This window comes from Aedes aegypti, chromosome 2 (genome assembly GCF_002204515.2).
Source record: "Aedes aegypti strain LVP_AGWG chromosome 2, AaegL5.0 Primary Assembly, whole genome shotgun sequence".
Lineage (NCBI taxonomy): Eukaryota > Metazoa > Arthropoda > Insecta > Diptera > Culicidae > Aedes > Aedes aegypti.
The window spans coordinates 316708936-316728315 of NC_035108.1; the positions used below are offsets into that span (position 1 = coordinate 316708936).

General features: G+C 39.2%; 9 protein-coding genes across 9 annotated transcripts; 5 read left to right on the forward strand and 4 right to left on the reverse strand.

Moving 5' to 3' along the window:
- The first annotated feature begins 914 nt into the window (after positions 1–914).
- Positions 915–1538, forward strand: LOC5578781 (histone H1). Its single transcript, XM_021839602.1, has one exon. It carries the CDS (start codon positions 915–917, stop codon positions 1536–1538), a length of 624 nt encoding a protein of 207 aa, XP_021695294.1.
- Positions 1539–2914: 1376 nt separating this feature from the next.
- Positions 2915–3343, reverse strand: LOC110676735 (histone H4). Its single transcript, XM_021845750.1, has one exon. The coding sequence runs from the start codon at positions 3277–3279 to the stop codon at positions 2968–2970; it is 312 nt and encodes a 103-aa protein (XP_021701442.1). The 5' UTR covers positions 3280–3343; the 3' UTR covers positions 2915–2967.
- Positions 3344–3439: 96 nt separating this feature from the next.
- On the forward strand, positions 3440–3981 carry LOC5578783 (histone H3). Its single transcript, XM_021845748.1, has one exon. The coding sequence runs from the start codon at positions 3518–3520 to the stop codon at positions 3926–3928; it is 411 nt and encodes a 136-aa protein (XP_021701440.1). The 5' UTR covers positions 3440–3517; the 3' UTR covers positions 3929–3981.
- A 1687-nt stretch (positions 3982–5668) lies between these two features.
- LOC5578782 (histone H2A) lies at positions 5669–6161 on the reverse strand. The gene has a single exon (XM_001657102.2). The coding sequence runs from the start codon at positions 6093–6095 to the stop codon at positions 5721–5723; it is 375 nt and encodes a 124-aa protein (XP_001657152.1). The 5' UTR covers positions 6096–6161; the 3' UTR covers positions 5669–5720.
- Positions 6162–6295: 134 nt separating this feature from the next.
- On the forward strand, positions 6296–6780 carry LOC110676734 (histone H2B-like). The gene has a single exon (XM_021845749.1). The coding sequence runs from the start codon at positions 6354–6356 to the stop codon at positions 6723–6725; it is 372 nt and encodes a 123-aa protein (XP_021701441.1). The 5' UTR covers positions 6296–6353; the 3' UTR covers positions 6726–6780.
- Positions 6781–9974: 3194 nt separating this feature from the next.
- Positions 9975–10286, reverse strand: LOC5578784 (histone H4). The gene has a single exon (XM_001657104.2). It carries the CDS (start codon positions 10284–10286, stop codon positions 9975–9977), a length of 312 nt encoding a protein of 103 aa, XP_001657154.1.
- Positions 10287–10446: 160 nt separating this feature from the next.
- LOC110676733 (histone H3) lies at positions 10447–10988 on the forward strand. Its single transcript, XM_021845746.1, has one exon. The coding sequence runs from the start codon at positions 10525–10527 to the stop codon at positions 10933–10935; it is 411 nt and encodes a 136-aa protein (XP_021701438.1). The 5' UTR covers positions 10447–10524; the 3' UTR covers positions 10936–10988.
- A 1687-nt stretch (positions 10989–12675) lies between these two features.
- LOC5578779 (histone H2A) lies at positions 12676–13168 on the reverse strand. Its single transcript, XM_001657099.2, has one exon. It carries the CDS (start codon positions 13100–13102, stop codon positions 12728–12730), a length of 375 nt encoding a protein of 124 aa, XP_001657149.1. The 5' UTR covers positions 13103–13168; the 3' UTR covers positions 12676–12727.
- Positions 13169–13302: 134 nt separating this feature from the next.
- Positions 13303–13787, forward strand: LOC5578778 (histone H2B). Its single transcript, XM_001657098.2, has one exon. It carries the CDS (start codon positions 13361–13363, stop codon positions 13730–13732), a length of 372 nt encoding a protein of 123 aa, XP_001657148.1. The 5' UTR covers positions 13303–13360; the 3' UTR covers positions 13733–13787.
- Positions 13788–19380: the final 5593 nt, after the last annotated feature.

The following is a 19380-nucleotide window of genomic DNA, read 5'->3' on the forward strand; positions in this document are numbered from 1 at the left end:
ATAAACAATTCTACATATTTTTTCAGAAAATACTCTGTCGAATGCCCATTTTTATATGCGAGTATAAATAAAAAAAAAACTCTAGGCGGTGAAGAGTCGAGCCAATTTCTCACATAAAATAAAAATAATCCTCGACCGAACCAATTCTAATCCGTCGCTACGAACTGGAATTTTCACGATCAACGGGTCACGTTGAAAATTTGATCGATTTGTCACTACCAGCCAGTAACAAATTGATCCATGTTTCAGCGCAATCTACCAGAGATGTGTCCTTGAACAATTTAGGCTTCATCTCCATCTTCATCTCTTCGATTCATCATCATCTTAATCAGCACTGAAAGGTAGCATTTTTAGAGTTGATTCCCGTCTATTTTGTACATTTTAAAGTAAATCAAGATAGAACAGTTGAGCCTTGCTATGAACTGTGTTGAAAGTTTTTTGTTTCAGAGTCTTTTTACGAAGAGCGAGAGATAGATATCACAATATGTATTTATGCTTTATATAAATATTTTTTATCATTCATTTTAACCGATTGTCTTACAATACGAATTATTTTGATGTTTTATTTGGAGCGTTTTAAGACACACAGTTCGGGAAGAATGATTGAAGATTCATGCTAGCCAGTAGTTTGATACAAATTTTGATTACTATTTTCATCAAGGGCTTTAGATTAGTAAACAAACACGTGTTAGAATATCATTAAATGTATTTTATAATTAAGAAATTAAATTATTTGCATTAATAATGTATCAATAAGATTTTTATAAGACATAACAAATTTGATTCGCTTAATTTTGCCGAACAAACTTCGTTCCCTAACACAGACATCAATATATAAACTGGATGATCCAATTGTACTACGCTCATTCGTTTGATTTGACGTGTAGAACAATTTCCAACTAGTGAGAATCAAGATGACTGAAACCGCCGTCGAAGTTGCCGCCGTGGCTCCAGCAGTAAAAGCGCCTAAAAAGTCCAAAGTCGCTGAGAAAGACGCTAACAAGCTGAAGAAGCAACCGACTCATCCACCAGTGAACGAAATGGTCATTGCCGCTCTCAGCAACTTAAAGGAACGTAAAGGATCTTCTCTGCAGGCTGTTAAAAAGTACATCGGTGCCAATTACGATTGCGACGTGATCAGGTTGTACACCTTCATCCGAAGGGCTCTGAAAACTGGCGTCGAGAAGGGAACTCTAATCCAGACCAAGGGAACCGGTGCGACTGGATCCTTCAAGCTGGTGGACAAGAAAAAGGCGTCCGTTGAGAAAAAGCCTAAAAAGGCTGTCAGTGAGAAGAAGGAGGCTGTCAAAAAAGCTGTGGGCAATAAGAAGGTCAAGAAACCGGCCACCAAAAAAGCGACGGGTGTGAAGAAAGCCACAGCTGTGAAGACTGGCACTGCGAAGAAGGCTGCTCCTTCCAAGCAGAAGTCTACCAAACCATCGAAGGCCGCTGCTGCCACGAAGCCGAAAACCCCGAAGCCGAAGAAAATCGCTCCGGCCAAAAAAGCCGCCTCGAAGAAAGTCGCCGCTAAAAAGTAAGCCTCGAATCGACGCCACTGCAGTGTGAAACACAAGACCGTTACGAAAAAACAGTCCTTTTCAGGACTACAAATTCAGTATCGATGAAGAGTTGAAGGTTGAAAATATTTGTATCCTCGCTTTGTAACATTTTCGCTGTTAAAATGTTTAACCCTTCAACCAGCAGCTTCATTTTTTATTTTAAAAAATATTCAAATCGCGATAATTTTTTCTCAATATTTTTGCATCATTTTTTAACAAGTTCTCGAAAAACTTTTATAGCTTATGAATCCGTGTCGATATTAATCATTGGTGATCTGGTTTTGAAGATATTCCGATGACGAGTATCCATGGCGTTCCCCCAAGGAGTTTTGGAACATCTCCAGATGACCAATGATCAATTTTGACACAGATTCTAAAACTAGAAGAGGTTTGTGAGAACTTGTGAAAAAAAACATATATGCTAAAATATCAAGAAACAAAAAAGTTATCGCGGTTTAATTTTTTTAGGTAAAAAATATAGGTTCTTCAGAACTATTCCGTAGGTTCTTCAATTTTGATATTCATCGAGAACAAGATCCCGGATTTTTTACTAGTAATGATATTTCCGGAGACTAAAAGCCTCGACCACTCCATCGCTACTACCACAAGGATTACTCTCATATTTTTCTCAGAGACTATCCCAGGGCTTCGTCCAGTTATTGTTCCACTAATTATTTCGCCTATTTTTTGTAATTATCCCACAAAGGTTTATTCCAGTGCTTTTGAAGAAATTGTTTAGGTTTTTTTCATCGAAAACTTGCAAGAATTCCTACGCCAATTTTTTCAGTTATTCTTTTCTTTTCATATAGATTTCGTCTAGAATTCATTACGATTGCCCTCATAAATTACTTTGAAAATTCCTCCAGTGATTATTCTAGGAAATCTATTAGAACTCTTCTAGCAATTCCTAAATAAATTCGACTAAAAGTTTCTCACCTTCAACAAAATTCTTGGAGGAACTCGTAAGGAAGTCTGTAATAAAAGTCAGGAGGAAACATTGGACAATCACCATATTTTTAGAGAGATGTATGCTCAGAAAATATGAGAAACCAAACTCTCATCTTCTAGTTATTGTAAGTTTATTTTTAATTTTCTTGATTCCTGATTGGTATTCTTTTGTTCTTTTAGCTGCTGTATGGTTTCTTTTTGGTCTTGTTTTTTTTTTTTTGGACAAGAAATATCTAAAGTTCCTACTTTCAAAATACTCAGTCGATACCAGCGCATTCTGCATAATCATGATTCCTAATTTTTTTGGTAGTTAATTGATATCGAATTGTCTAATCTTAACATTAACAATCGTAGACAAAATAATACCTCTTATTTTATTACTCAATAACTCTTTCGTAAAAACAATATTGTAGCCCTGAAAAGGGCTGTTTTTCTTGGCAAAGGTTCTCCAAATTGATGATTAACCTCCGAAACCGTACAGTGTACGTCCTTGGCGCTTCAGAGCGTAAACCACATCCATGGCGGTGACTGTCTTGCGCTTGGCATGTTCCGTATAGGTGACGGCATCACGGATAACGTTTTCCAAAAACACCTTCAGTACGCCTCGTGTTTCCTCGTAGATCAGACCGGAAATACGCTTGACACCACCACGGCGGGCCAGACGACGAATGGCGGGCTTTGTTATACCCTGGATGTTATCACGCAGTACCTTACGATGACGCTTGGCGCCTCCCTTTCCTAGACCTTTGCCTCCTTTGCCGCGGCCAGTCATGTTTGCTTGTTGAGGTTAACGTGCGATGTATCGACTCGAACAGACGGAAAGAAACTAATGCCAATTTGGCGAAACGTATCCTTTTTTATACTGTAGTAGGTAAAGAGATTCTATTGTTTGATCAATCTCTCATAGGCAGTGGTAGACTATAAAAGCAGTTCTGTTCGAGTGTCGGAGTTCATTGTCAGTCTTTATTCGATCGTGTTCAGTTAACTATCAAGGAAATCGCGCACCAGCAATGGCCCGTACCAAGCAGACCGCTCGTAAGTCCACCGGAGGAAAGGCTCCCCGTAAACAGCTGGCCACCAAAGCCGCTCGTAAGAGCGCTCCAGCCACCGGAGGAGTAAAGAAGCCCCATCGCTACCGGCCGGGAACTGTCGCCCTGCGTGAGATCCGTCGTTACCAGAAGTCGACCGAACTCTTGATCCGCAAGCTACCATTCCAACGCCTGGTCCGAGAGATCGCCCAGGATTTCAAGACCGATCTACGCTTCCAGAGCTCGGCCGTCATGGCTCTGCAGGAAGCCAGTGAAGCATATCTAGTTGGCCTGTTCGAAGATACTAATCTGTGTGCCATCCATGCTAAGCGCGTAACGATCATGCCAAAAGACATTCAACTGGCCCGTCGCATTCGCGGAGAACGTGCTTAAATTTTGAGATTAAGGTACAGATCTGACATTTGAAAAAAACGGCCCTTTTCAGGGCCACCAAAACATTCTAGATTGAAGAGTTATTATTGAAAATTTAGGCATTTAGTTTTTTAATCATTCAAGTGTGCTAGATTATAATGATAGTTTCCTTAAAGGCCGCTTTGCTTTCTGTATGCCTTTTTACGAGTACGAAAGCAAACATTCCGTAGCGTTTCCAGCTCAATAATTCAATGATCAAAGGTTTGTGTTTGAGAAATTACGTGGCAAAGTGTTAAGTGCGGAAATTGACTGCGACCAATTTTTCTTTAGGAAAATAAATGAAATGTCTTTGTCTAATTTCCGAAATATCGTAAAAAAACTAGGAGAACGAAATTAATAAATTGAAAATTACCTTTGCCTAACAACCGCACAAAAACTTTTTATTTAAATAAAGTTTGACCGACACATACTGATAAAATTGATTCAAAATGACTTATGCTTATAAAGAAATGTCTTACCACGCTTCGGATATAAGAATTATCAACTATAGTCAACTCTCCCTTACTCGATATTGAAGGGATCACAAGTTATGGAGATGTCGAGTCACAGAATACTAAACCCGTGCTACTGCGATCCTAGGGATCATCGAGATAAGTATGAAAACCGATTTATAGTATGGTTTTTTAACTCGACATCGAGATACGAAATATCGGATAAGGGTGCGTTGACTGTACTTTGGAGATGTAACGGTAACACACAAATTTTTCTCCATAGATCTATCTTAAAATGTGCGTGGATCGTGGTCTTTGATGCGGCCACCTTTCCTCAGTGGCTTATAATCGGCCTCTTAATAACTGCTCAATAAATTGTCGTCATAAAAATAGTTTGAAAATAGCAATGATCGTTTTTCCAAAGTTTCTCAAATTGCCATGTGATCATTATAATTGAAAGTAAATTAGAAATAGATTGCAAATTATGTGCTTTTCTGTGTGGTCAATAGAGTACATGTGCTATTGTGTCCATTGACAATAGGACATTGTCTCCAATTACATTGTTTTAATTGACTTTATGACATTGTGTCCTTTGTATCATATAGAGATTCGAATGATTTAGGTAGAGGACCAAGTACCGTGTTGATTCGGATTATCCGATTATCCTTACTCGATATTTCGTATCTCGATATCTAACTCGATAAGAGAACCATAGTAAAAGTTGGTTTTCATGGCTACCTCGATGGTCCCTTGAATCGCATTAGCACTGGTTTTGTGTTCTGTAACTCGATGGTCCCTTTAATATCGAGTTATGGAGAGTTGACTGTATTCCGTCAACTTTCACGAATGTAGAAAACATCATAATTATGGATACCAAGAGAAAAAAAATCGGAATTTAGACCATATATACCGTTGAAAATGCAAGTGTACGGCTTCCGAAGCGTCCTGCAATTTGATGAAGCACGATTATTTACTTATTTACGCCAAGTATTAAAACTAATGTTTCTGTAGTGAAAGTTCTCATTATTATCAAATTTCATTATGAAACCTTGGCATTTAACCCTTGATATGGCTGGATTTTCATAGAATCACATGAAAAACATTAGTTTTTTTTTGGTTTGATAATTATGGATAGTATATTAGCAATTATTGCTCAGCCGAACGATGACGATGAACGATGAGGTACGTGTTTACCGAAAATTATTGGCTTTACTTCCCTACAAAGGCATTGTAGAAAATTTAACCTAACAAACTCTTTTCAATCGGTATGGTCGTCCTGAAAAGGACGGTTTGTTGTGGATATTCGATAATGACAGATGATTTTAGGCCTTCTTCTCGGTTTTCTTGGGTAGCAGCACGGCCTGGATGTTCGGCAGCACACCTCCCTGAGCAATGGTCACTCCGGACAAGAGTTTGTTTAGTTCCTCATCGTTCCGAATGGCCAGCTGCAGGTGACGTGGGATGATTCTGGACTTCTTGTTATCCCGGGCAGCGTTTCCTGCCAACTCGAGAACTTCAGCAGCCAGATATTCCATCACGGCGGCCAGATAAACGGGAGCACCGGCACCAACGCGCTCGGCATAGTTGCCCTTTCTGAGCAGACGATGAATACGACCGACTGGAAACTGCAAGCCAGCACGGCCCGAACGGGACTTCGCCTTTGTTCCAACTTTTCTTCCTTTGCCACGGCTAGACATACTGTCAATATCGATAAAACGGATGCTGCTAAATTAACTGCCGAAACTCAACTGATGCCCATACCGACATAAGCTGCTCTTTTATACCTGCATTGTACTGCAGAGTATACGAACACCCCTTGTCTGAATACCGTTGTACATGTGGTACAGCAAATGGGATGAGCCTCCGCTGCTACTCTAGAAGTATAAAAGACAGTGTCATAAATTGAACTGAATCATTAGTTTATCGCTATCAGTGTGAACAACAGTCATTTGAAAATGGCACCGAAAACAAGTGAAAAAGCTGCGAAAAAGTCCGGCAAGGCTCAGAAGAGCGTCGTCAAGGGAGATAAGAAAAAGAAGGTACGCCGCAAGGAAAGCTACGCCATCTATATTTACAAGGTGCTGAAACAGGTCCACCCGGACACCGGAGTTTCATCGAAGGCCATGAGCATCATGAACAGCTTCGTCAACGACATCTTCGAGCGGATCGCTGCTGAGGCTTCCCGTTTGGCTCATTACAACAAGCGTTCGACGATAACGTCTCGTGAAATTCAAACCGCTGTTCGTTTGCTGTTGCCGGGAGAATTGGCCAAGCATGCCGTCTCCGAGGGTACCAAGGCCGTCACCAAGTACACCAGCTCAAAGTAAATCCACCCCTTCGAATATCGGACAACATCTATCAAAACAAACGGCCCTTTTTAGGGCCACTGAATTATTCTGAAAGAGTTAAACAAAAAATAATTCTGCAATATTTATTCGAAAAATGTAATGTTTTTCGATAATATAAACTTTCGGGCATTCGTCCCTTTCTGAAGATGTAGTCCATGTGAGAATGTTGAGACAAGACATCTCTTTCGTTTCAACAGTAAGAAAATATTCGATTATGCAATTTGTTATGAGCCGATCGAAGCTGAAGTGAGAAATTACACCTAATTGGATATTTACACACTCCCAAAAAATCATGTGATTTTACGTCTTTCCGATGCATATAAAAGAAGCGAGCCAAATTACATGAATTACGTTTTTGTGTCGTTCCATCACTTACATCATGTGTCATTCAGTCATATCGAGAATTATGTCCACAATAATTTCCATTATTTTCAAGAGTGTACACAGAACAGTGCTTCGCCTGCATTTACAGTGCGTATCGTAATTCATCATTTTGCCGTATGGGGGTGTTGCTCTTATGCTTTCCACAAAGTCGTTAATCGACAGATTAGTAAATGGTCGATGTTTCACTCGTTCTCTCTATCTGGCCCAATTTGTTAGCCCCTTTTCATGGAGAACTTGTTGCTGCTTATTGAATTGTTGAATGAACATATTTGATATTTTTTTAAGTCCGTAATCCTTTTGAAGTTATCATGAATATGTGAAACATAGGACAGAAAAACTTTTTTTGCTGTCATTTAACGCTTTTGTCTGTCTTTTGGGATCAATATGACCCCAGAGCCCTTTGAAGAACTGTTTCAAGTTTCAAGTATTTTATTTTCGCATGGATTTCTTTTTCAATTATCTTGAAGAGTATTTTTGGAGAGTAAGTTTCATAAATATATTACTAGTCTGTGCCTTGGGGTCATATTGACCCCAAATTCAAATCGCGATGACTTGGCGAAATTTAAACGAATTTTCGATTGTTCTACAGTTTTGGAAAGACAATTTAGTTGAGTTTTACTAAAACATATAAGATAATTTAAAAGGGGAATGCTCCATCGCAGGAAAGGTTTATTATGATAAAAGGTCCAAGAACAACGTATTTTTGAAGCTTCGGACGCTTATATCTTATAAACAGTTTTACAATAAAATGATACATTCTTCAGTGAAAATTTGCAACCGGGACTACTATATAACACATTGGTTAGTTGAAAATTTTACTGTGTGATGTCGCAAGCTCGGAAAATGGAGCTCATTGAATTAGTTTCTCATGGAATTAAGGGCTACATGTGGCATGTCTGCTTAACTAAACAAAGCGCCTGGTTATCATCAAATGTTTGGACCTCAAGTTAGTATTAGTATGGAATAGTGCTAAATTGGAGCATCAAGCATCCAAAGCATCACATATTTCAAACCCATATGTCTCAAGATTCGTAACTCAATCTTGAAACCTAGTGCTTTCGGAAAAGTTGTTCTTCAGTTCGTCACTATCGAATTAAACCGAGCTCATAGGGTTTTGTTCTTCTTCGTCGTAAGCGCTACTATTCGTCGTATCAAACTTTAAATGTTCCACTACGGCGGATATTCAAACTTACCTGCAACATAGACTCATTATCCAAGTGTAATTTTGTGAAAGCTGTTATGGTTTGTACACTTGTACACCAAAAATGCAATAAAACTACTGTATTTCGGTAAATAGCTTCAGTTCAATTATCCACTTTGCACTTTTTCACCGAAATCGCATGGACGAACACGATTTGAGAGAAATGCTTAGCGATCGACTGAGCCACACCACTTTCCAACACAAGTTTCTTCCCGCCCCCGTGGGTGACTTACTTCGCCGGGCACCTATTTTCACTATGGGAAACCTTCGTACTTCTTCACTGAAGGATTTCATTCCAATCACGCGCCGTAAAACTTCAATAAATCACCAAATTTTACGAAATTTCCTCAACCGCCGCGTATAATTGAGAATGTAAACAAAGTTTAATCCGTCGTACTGAGAAAAAAAAGCTTGTGCGCATCAATGTGTGCGCGACGCTCGATGTAAAAATACGGTTTCTTTGATTCTTTGTTTTCGCTGTACTGTGAGCAAATGCCATAATTGTACGGTCAAAAGGAATTGTCATCATATGTTTGGGTTGAATTTTGATAACGAACAATGAATTTTAAAGGAAATTAGTATATTCCATCATGCTGAAGGAATGGAGGGGGATGCCAGTAGATCTATATATTCTAGTAAAACATTTTATTATAGTGTTGATATGTTGTGTTTTAACCATTCAATACACACAGTGAGCCGTAAGTTGTGAGACGAATCTGGAAACTGATTGCGACGGAGTTGAAAACGATACGACGGACTGAGAATACGGTAAGATGCATTTTCTTTGCATTATTTCCAAAAAGAGATCAAGATTTATCAAAATGTTATTGTACAATGCTAAAGCCGTTTTGAGAAAGAATTGTTTGGCATCGGTTTGTGTCAGCATCATTCATTGCAATACTGGTAAAATTGCAGTTCTCACTGATCAATGCTTAATACGATGGATACTAGCACATCACCCTATGTGATTTCTCCAGATTCTGGCATTACAAAAATTTGGTGAAGCACAAGTTTCAATGGTTCTCAACTGAGTGGTCACGTTCCAAGCTTCCATGATTTGCCACTTACATACATTAGTTGGTTTTTAACATTCACAAAACAAAAACCGCATGGGAGTTTTCATTTTTGTTCGTTTTTGTTTTTTTTTATCTCGTATTGCGGGCGGCTTCCGGTTTCCCTGATTTGCTGGGCAGTGCTTTGGGGAAGCCCAAGCAATCGTGTTCGTTTTTTTTCGGGTCGTCGGCGGTACGTGAGATTTGTTGGACATTGAAAATATGAGAAACCAAACTCTCATCTTCTAGTTATTGTAAGTTTATTTTTAATTTTCTTGATTCCTGATTGGTATTCTTTTGTTCTTTTAGCTGCTGTATGGTTTCTTTTTGGTCTTGTTTTTTTTTTTTTTTGGACAATAAATATCTAAAGTTCCTACTTTCAAAATACTCAATCGATACCAGCGCATTCTGCATAATCATGATTCCTAATTTTTTTGGTAGTTAATTGATATCGAATTGTCTAATCTTAACATTAACAATCGTAGACAAAATAATACCTCTTATTTTATTACTCAATAACTCTTTCGTAAAAACAATATTGTAGCCCTGAAAAGGGCTGTTTTTCTTGGCAAAGGTTCTCCAAATTGATGATTAACCTCCGAAACCGTACAGTGTACGTCCTTGGCGCTTCAGAGCGTAAACCACATCCATGGCGGTGACTGTCTTGCGCTTGGCATGTTCCGTATAGGTGACGGCATCACGGATAACGTTTTCCAAAAACACCTTCAGTACGCCTCGTGTTTCCTCGTAGATCAGACCGGAAATACGCTTGACACCACCACGGCGGGCCAGACGACGAATGGCGGGCTTTGTTATACCCTGGATGTTATCACGCAGTACCTTACGATGACGCTTGGCGCCTCCCTTTCCTAGACCTTTGCCTCCTTTGCCGCGGCCAGTCATGTTTGCTTGTTGAGGTTAACGTGCGATGTATCGACTCGAACAGACGGAAAGAAACTAATGCCAATTTGGCGAAACGTATCCTTTTTTATACTGTAGTAGGTAAAGAGATTCTATTGTTTGATCAATCTCTCATAGGCAGTGGTAGACTATAAAAGCAGTTCTGTTCGAGTGTCGGAGTTCATTGTCAGTCTTTATTCGATCGTGTTCAGTTAACTATCAAGGAAATCGCGCACCAGCAATGGCCCGTACCAAGCAGACCGCTCGTAAGTCCACCGGAGGAAAGGCTCCCCGTAAACAGCTGGCCACCAAAGCCGCTCGTAAGAGCGCTCCAGCCACCGGAGGAGTAAAGAAGCCCCATCGCTACCGGCCGGGAACTGTCGCCCTGCGTGAGATCCGTCGTTACCAGAAGTCGACCGAACTCTTGATCCGCAAGCTACCATTCCAACGCCTGGTCCGAGAGATCGCCCAGGATTTCAAGACCGATCTACGCTTCCAGAGCTCGGCCGTCATGGCTCTGCAGGAAGCCAGTGAAGCATATCTAGTTGGCCTGTTCGAAGATACTAATCTGTGTGCCATCCATGCTAAGCGCGTAACGATCATGCCAAAAGACATTCAACTGGCCCGTCGCATTCGCGGAGAACGTGCTTAAATTTTGAGATTAAGGTACAGATCTGACATTTGAAAAAAACGGCCCTTTTCAGGGCCACCAAAACATTCTAGATTGAAGAGTTATTATTGAAAATTTAGGCATTTAGTTTTTTAATCATTCAAGTGTGCTAGATTATAATGATAGTTTCCTTAAAGGCCGCTTTGCTTTCTGTATGCCTTTTTACGAGTACGAAAGCAAACATTCCGTAGCGTTTCCAGCTCAATAATTCAATGATCAAAGGTTTGTGTTTGAGAAATTACGTGGCAAAGTGTTAAGTGCGGAAATTGACTGCGACCAATTTTTCTTTAGGAAAATAAATGAAATGTCTTTGTCTAATTTCCGAAATATCGTAAAAAAACTAGGAGAACGAAATTAATAAATTGAAAATTACCTTTGCCTAACAACCGCACAAAAACTTTTTATTTAAATAAAGTTTGACCGACACATACTGATAAAATTGATTCAAAATGACTTATGCTTATAAAGAAATGTCTTACCACGCTTCGGATATAAGAATTATCAACTATAGTCAACTCTCCCTTACTCGATATTGAAGGGATCACAAGTTATGGAGATGTCGAGTCACAGAATACTAAACCCGTGCTACTGCGATCCTAGGGATCATCGAGATAAGTATGAAAACCGATTTATAGTATGGTTTTTTAACTCGACATCGAGATACGAAATATCGGATAAGGGTGCGTTGACTGTACTTTGGAGATGTAACGGTAACACACAAATTTTTCTCCATAGATCTATCTTAAAATGTGCGTGGATCGTGGTCTTTGATGCGGCCACCTTTCCTCAGTGGCTTATAATCGGCCTCTTAATAACTGCTCAATAAATTGTCGTCATAAAAATAGTTTGAAAATAGCAATGATCGTTTTTCCAAAGTTTCTCAAATTGCCATGTGATCATTATAATTGAAAGTAAATTAGAAATAGATTGCAAATTATGTGCTTTTCTGTGTGGTCAATAGAGTACATGTGCTATTGTGTCCATTGACAATAGGACATTGTCTCCAATTACATTGTTTTAATTGACTTTATGACATTGTGTCCTTTGTATCATATAGAGATTCGAATGATTTAGGTAGAGGACCAAGTACCGTGTTGATTCGGATTATCCGATTATCCTTACTCGATATTTCGTATCTCGATATCTAACTCGATAAGAGAACCATAGTAAAAGTTGGTTTTCATGGCTACCTCGATGGTCCCTTGAATCGCATTAGCACTGGTTTTGTGTTCTGTAACTCGATGGTCCCTTTAATATCGAGTTATGGAGAGTTGACTGTATTCCGTCAACTTTCACGAATGTAGAAAACATCATAATTATGGATACCAAGAGAAAAAAAATCGGAATTTAGACCATATATACCGTTGAAAATGCAAGTGTACGGCTTCCGAAGCGTCCTGCAATTTGATGAAGCACGATTATTTACTTATTTACGCCAAGTATTAAAACTAATGTTTCTGTAGTGAAAGTTCTCATTATTATCAAATTTCATTATGAAACCTTGGCATTTAACCCTTGATATGGCTGGATTTTCATAGAATCACATGAAAAACATTAGTTTTTTTTTGGTTTGATAATTATGGATAGTATATTAGCAATTATTGCTCAGCCGAACGATGACGATGAACGATGAGGTACGTGTTTACCGAAAATTATTGGCTTTACTTCCCTACAAAGGCATTGTAGAAAATTTAACCTAACAAACTCTTTTCAATCGGTATGGTCGTCCTGAAAAGGACGGTTTGTTGTGGATATTCGATAATGACAGATGATTTTAGGCCTTCTTCTCGGTTTTCTTGGGTAGCAGCACGGCCTGGATGTTCGGCAGCACACCTCCCTGAGCAATGGTCACTCCGGACAAGAGTTTGTTTAGTTCCTCATCGTTCCGAATGGCCAGCTGCAGGTGACGTGGGATGATTCTGGACTTCTTGTTATCCCGGGCAGCGTTTCCTGCCAACTCGAGAACTTCAGCAGCCAGATATTCCATCACGGCGGCCAGATAAACGGGAGCACCGGCACCAACGCGCTCGGCATAGTTGCCCTTTCTGAGCAGACGATGAATACGACCGACTGGAAACTGCAAGCCAGCACGGCCCGAACGGGACTTCGCCTTTGTTCCAACTTTTCTTCCTTTGCCACGGCTAGACATACTGTCAATATCGATAAAACGGATGCTGCTAAATTAACTGCCGAAACTCAACTGATGCCCATACCGACATAAGCTGCTCTTTTATACCTGCATTGTACTGCAGAGTATACGAACACCCCTTGTCTGAATACCGTTGTACATGTGGTACAGCAAATGGGATGAGCCTCCGCTGCTACTCTAGAAGTATAAAAGACAGTGTCATAAATTGAACTGAATCATTAGTTTATCGCTATCAGTGTGAACAACAGTCATTTGAAAATGGCACCGAAAACAAGTGAAAAAGCTGCGAAAAAGTCCGGCAAGGCTCAGAAGAGCGTCGTCAAGGGAGATAAGAAAAAGAAGGTACGCCGCAAGGAAAGCTACGCCATCTATATTTACAAGGTGCTGAAACAGGTCCACCCGGACACCGGAGTTTCATCGAAGGCCATGAGCATCATGAACAGCTTCGTCAACGACATCTTCGAGCGGATCGCTGCTGAGGCTTCCCGTTTGGCTCATTACAACAAGCGTTCGACGATAACGTCTCGTGAAATTCAAACCGCTGTTCGTTTGCTGTTGCCGGGAGAATTGGCCAAGCATGCCGTCTCCGAGGGTACCAAGGCCGTCACCAAGTACACCAGCTCAAAGTAAATCCACCCCTTCGAATATCGGACAACATCTATCAAAACAAACGGCCCTTTTTAGGGCCACTGAATTATTCTGAAAGAGTTAAACAAAAAATAATTCTGCAATATTTATTCGAAAAATGTAATGTTTTTCGATAATATAAACTTTCGGGCATTCGTCCCTTTCTGAAGATGTAGTCCATGTGAGAATGTTGAGACAAGACATCTCTTTCGTTTCAACAGTAAGAAAATATTCGATTATGCAATTTGTTATGAGCCGATCGAAGCTGAAGTGAGAAATTACACCTAATTGGATATTTACACACTCCCAAAAAATCATGTGATTTTACGTCTTTCCGATGCATATAAAAGAAGCGAGCCAAATTACATGAATTACGTTTTTGTGTCGTTCCATCACTTACATCATGTGTCATTCAGTCATATCGAGAATTATGTCCACAATAATTTCCATTATTTTCAAGAGTGTACACAGAACAGTGCTTCGCCTGCATTTACAGTGCGTATCGTAATTCATCATTTTGCCGTATGGGGGTGTTGCTCTTATGCTTTCCACAAAGTCGTTAATCGACAGATTAGTAAATGGTCGATGTTTCACTCGTTCTCTCTATCTGGCCCAATTTGTTAGCCCCTTTTCATGGAGAACTTGTTGCTGCTTATTGAATTGTTGAATGAACATATTTGATATTTTTTTAAGTCCGTAATCCTTTTGAAGTTATCATGAATATGTGAAACATAGGACAGAAAAACTTTTTTTGCTGTCATTTAACGCTTTTGTCTGTCTTTTGGGATCAATATGACCCCAGAGCCCTTTGAAGAACTGTTTCAAGTTTCAAGTATTTTATTTTCGCATGGATTTCTTTTTCAATTATCTTGAAGAGTATTTTTGGAGAGTAAGTTTCATAAATATATTACTAGTCTGTGCCTTGGGGTCATATTGACCCCAAATTCAAATCGCGATGACTTGGCGAAATTTAAACGAATTTTCGATTGTTCTACAGTTTTGGAAAGACAATTTAGTTGAGTTTTACTAAAACATATAAGATAATTTAAAAGGGGAATGCTCCATCGCAGGAAAGGTTTATTATGATAAAAGGTCCAAGAACAACGTATTTTTGAAGCTTCGGACGCTTATATCTTATAAACAGTTTTACAATAAAATGATACATTCTTCAGTGAAAATTTGCAACCGGGACTACTATATAACACATTGGTTAGTTGAAAATTTTACTGTGTGATGTCGCAAGCTCGGAAAATGGAGCTCATTGAATTAGTTTCTCATGGAATTAAGGGCTACATGTGGCATGTCTGCTTAACTAAACAAAGCGCCTGGTTATCATCAAATGTTTGGACCTCAAGTTAGTATTAGTATGGAATAGTGCTAAATTGGAGCATCAAGCATCCAAAGCATCACATATTTCAAACCCATATGTCTCAAGATTCGTAACTCAATCTTGAAACCTAGTGCTTTCGGAAAAGTTGTTCTTCAGTTCGTCACTATCGAATTAAACCGAGCTCATAGGGTTTTGTTCTTCTTCGTCGTAAGCGCTACTATTCGTCGTATCAAACTTTAAATGTTCCACTACGGCGGATATTCAAACTTACCTGCAACATAGACTCATTATCCAAGTGTAATTTTGTGAAAGCTGTTATGGTTTGTACACTTGTACACCAAAAATGCAATAAAACTACTGTATTTCGGTAAATAGCTTCAGTTCAATTATCCACTTTGCACTTTTTCACCGAAATCGCATGGACGAACACGATTTGAGAGAAATGCTTAGCGATCGACTGAGCCACACCACTTTCCAACACAAGTTTCTTCCCGCCCCCGTGGGTGACTTACTTCGCCGGGCACCTATTTTCACTATGGGAAACCTTCGTACTTCTTCACTGAAGGATTTCATTCCAATCACGCGCCGTAAAACTTCAATAAATCACCAAATTTTACGAAATTTCCTCAACCGCCGCGTATAATTGAGAATGTAAACAAAGTTTAATCCGTCGTACTGAGAAAAAAAAGCTTGTGCGCATCAATGTGTGCGCGACGCTCGATGTAAAAATACGGTTTCTTTGATTCTTTGTTTTCGCTGTACTGTGAGCAAATGCCATAATTGTACGGTCAAAAGGAATTGTCATCATATGTTTGGGTTGAATTTTGATAACGAACAATGAATTTTAAAGGAAATTAGTATATTCCATCATGCTGAAGGAATGGAGGGGGATGCCAGTAGATCTATATATTCTAGTAAAACATTTTATTATAGTGTTGATATGTTGTGTTTTAACCATTCAATACACACAGTGAGCCGTAAGTTGTGAGACGAATCTGGAAACTGATTGCGACGGAGTTGAAAACGATACGACGGACTGAGAATACGGTAAGATGCATTTTCTTTGCATTATTTCCAAAAAGAGATCAAGATTTATCAAAATGTTATTGTACAATGCTAAAGCCGTTTTGAGAAAGAATTGTTTGGCATCGGTTTGTGTCAGCATCATTCATTGCAATACTGGTAAAATTGCAGTTCTCACTGATCAATGCTTAATACGATGGATACTAGCACATCACCCTATGTGATTTCTCCAGATTCTGGCATTACAAAAATTTGGTGAAGCACAAGTTTCAATGGTTCTCAACTGAGTGGTCACGTTCCAAGCTTCCATGATTTGCCACTTACATACATTAGTTGGTTTTTAACATTCACAAAACAAAAACCGCATGGGAGTTTTCATTTTTGTTCGTTTTTGTTTTTTTTTTATCTCGTATTGCGGGCGGCTTCCGGTTTCCCTGATTTGCTGGGCAGTGCTTTGGGGAAGCCCAAGCAATCGTGTTCGTTTTTTTTCGGGTCGTCGGCGGTACGTGAGATTTGTTGGACATTGGTGTAGTGTGTGGTTCTTTATTCTGTACCATGTTCCTGGGGAGCAAGCGATGAAATCAAGGTTAATCGTATCCGGTTCACGTTGTGCGAGTGCGAAAAGATATTCTCGTTCAGTCGAGGATGGATTACAAAATGGTGAGCTCGTTTCATGCTTATGATTACACATTTGTATTGAGGCGACGTGACGTTTCTATATTTTTCAAACAAAATATGGATGGTTCGTCGCTACAAGTGTCGGCATAAAACCCCATTTGAAAAAAGTATACATATACCTTTCTTTTTACGTCGTTACTAGATAAGCTTTGAATAGTTCGACATTATGAATGTTGGCGTACTATAGGGTTACGGTTTTGGTTAACTCAAAAATTATTTTTTCCGTCATTACTGAATATAAACTTGATTAGTTCGATATTATGAATGGTGACGTACTACAGTGTTGTGTTTTCTTAGAGATATCCTATAGGTTTTACTTTTATTCAATTTTGAAACTTCCCAGACAACCAAAATGTACGTATAACGAAATCACTTGGAGGCTTTGTATGTGCAAAATTTCACTTATAAGATGTCGCGAAAAGGCCTTCTACGTACAAAAGTGGAGGCGATATACGTGCATATATTATGTGATGAACAATAGCATATAATGCGAGAGTGTAAATTTTCTACTGGACTAACCTATGATCTTATGCGACTTAACCTATGATAACAAATGTTGATTTGACAGCTGCTACGGATTGATTTGATTTACTTTGTACGAGGAGTGTACGAGACAAAACAAAATGTACGAATGAACTCAGAAAAAAACGTTTTATGCGAGGAAACTCATAAGTCTGATGATTTTATCCACCGTGTTTTGCGATTTTTATGTAGTTTGTATGAATAAACGAGTTATTATGTGAAATTTCATGCGACTTCTGGTTATCTGGGTTCTATCACTATTGTTTTTGTATTTTGAAACAAACTATGGATGATTCGTCACTTCAAGTGTCGGCATAAACCCTTATTCTAATTAGGCATTTCACGGCGAAGTTCGCTCTCTTTAGCTCTTCAACAAAACTTCTAAACAATGGTGCCAGGTACTGGCACCGTTGTTTTTAGATTTCCCGAAGGAGGGAAAGAGAGCGATTTTCTGATGACAACACTGTGCAATGGGCAATTGAATATAATTTCATTATACATAGCTTTTTTGTTATTACTAAAAATAACTTTTGAATGGTTCAACATTTTGAATGACAACGCATTTTCTTAATCTTCGATCTTAAAATATCTTTTCACCGCGAGACAAAATGCAAAAATAGTTTTAAGTAAAAATCGTATTTCCCTCCTTATCGATGGATCTTTTTTCTTCCTCACTAATAAAAACCTTTCCCGTGGTGATTGTAGAGATGCAAAGGTATTCTCGGTCTCTAGAAGCAACAATCATTACACCCTAACATTCCTTTCCCATCCCAACTGACTGTAAGGACTTGGCCGGCGCCGTTATTGATCACAAATATAAGATCTGCTAAAATTTCTATTAGAGAGTAAGCGGATACTCCCATCCCTTATTCATTTGGATCGAAGTGCAATTCTTACTAGTTTCGATCAATCGCGGAGTAACAACCATTGACATATACAATCATACCAAAACCGCATGGATTATTAAAATAGGGTAAATTGAGAGATTAATTATCAATAATCAATAAATAATATGTAAGTATTTCTACAAATTATTTATTTATTGTAAAAGTCTTCGACAAAACTAACTATCGTACAGACTATAGCATATGCGCTAATTCTTAATCTAAACACATTTTTTGGACAAATTAAAGTCAAACAAGTGGTACCTTTCATTAAAACGTTGATAACACATATTTAGAGGGTTATTCTGCCCATACTGGGTGCGATGCGTAGCCCTTCTGAAGAAATCGACCTTCCCGGTGCGTTGAAGCGTAACCTTTCCAAGAGATCGGAGCAGTCAAGGTTGTTGTTGAGCAGGTCGAATATCAGCAATCGTTGAAGAAGTTCCCGTCGATTCTGTAGTGTAGGCAACTTCATGAGGGCGCAACGCTGTTCATAAGGAGGGAGATGGTGATTGTTACGCCATGGGCGATAACGAAGTGCAAATCGGAGGAAAGTTTTTTGTACGCGTTCTAGGCGAGCGATTTGAACAGCATGGTAAGGTGCCCAGACGGTGACGTCGTATTTCAATATACTGCGTACAAGAGTTACATACAATAATTTGAGGCAATATATATCGCGAAACACCTAAGTATTACGTCTGATAATACACAGAACTATAAATGCCTTTGCTGTCACGGATGATATATGTTGCGAGAATCTGAGCTTAGCATAGATCGTAATTCCTAAATCTTTAACGTATGCAACTCTCTCCAACATGCTATCGCCCATAGTGTATTCAAAAGCGAACGTTGATTGTAACCGCGAGAATGTAATTACGTTGTTTTTTCTAATGTTCACCTCCATATCATTTTCCTTGCACCAGTCCAGCAGACGGTCGATATCCATTTTTAGTGCGCAGCAATCTACAGGAGATGTCACCACACGGAAGAATTTGAAGTCGTCAGCATACATCACTTTAGAGGATTTGATCTCAGTGCATAAATCGAGAGCAAACAGCACAAAAAGAAGCGGTCCAAGGTGGCTGCCCTGCGGGACACCAGATGCGACTGCGAATGGGGCAGAGATGACGCCATGAGTGGCCAAATCTGTCCAAGACTCATTTTCACTTTATAAGATGAGCTATGGAGAAAAAATATTGCACGACATATTTTCA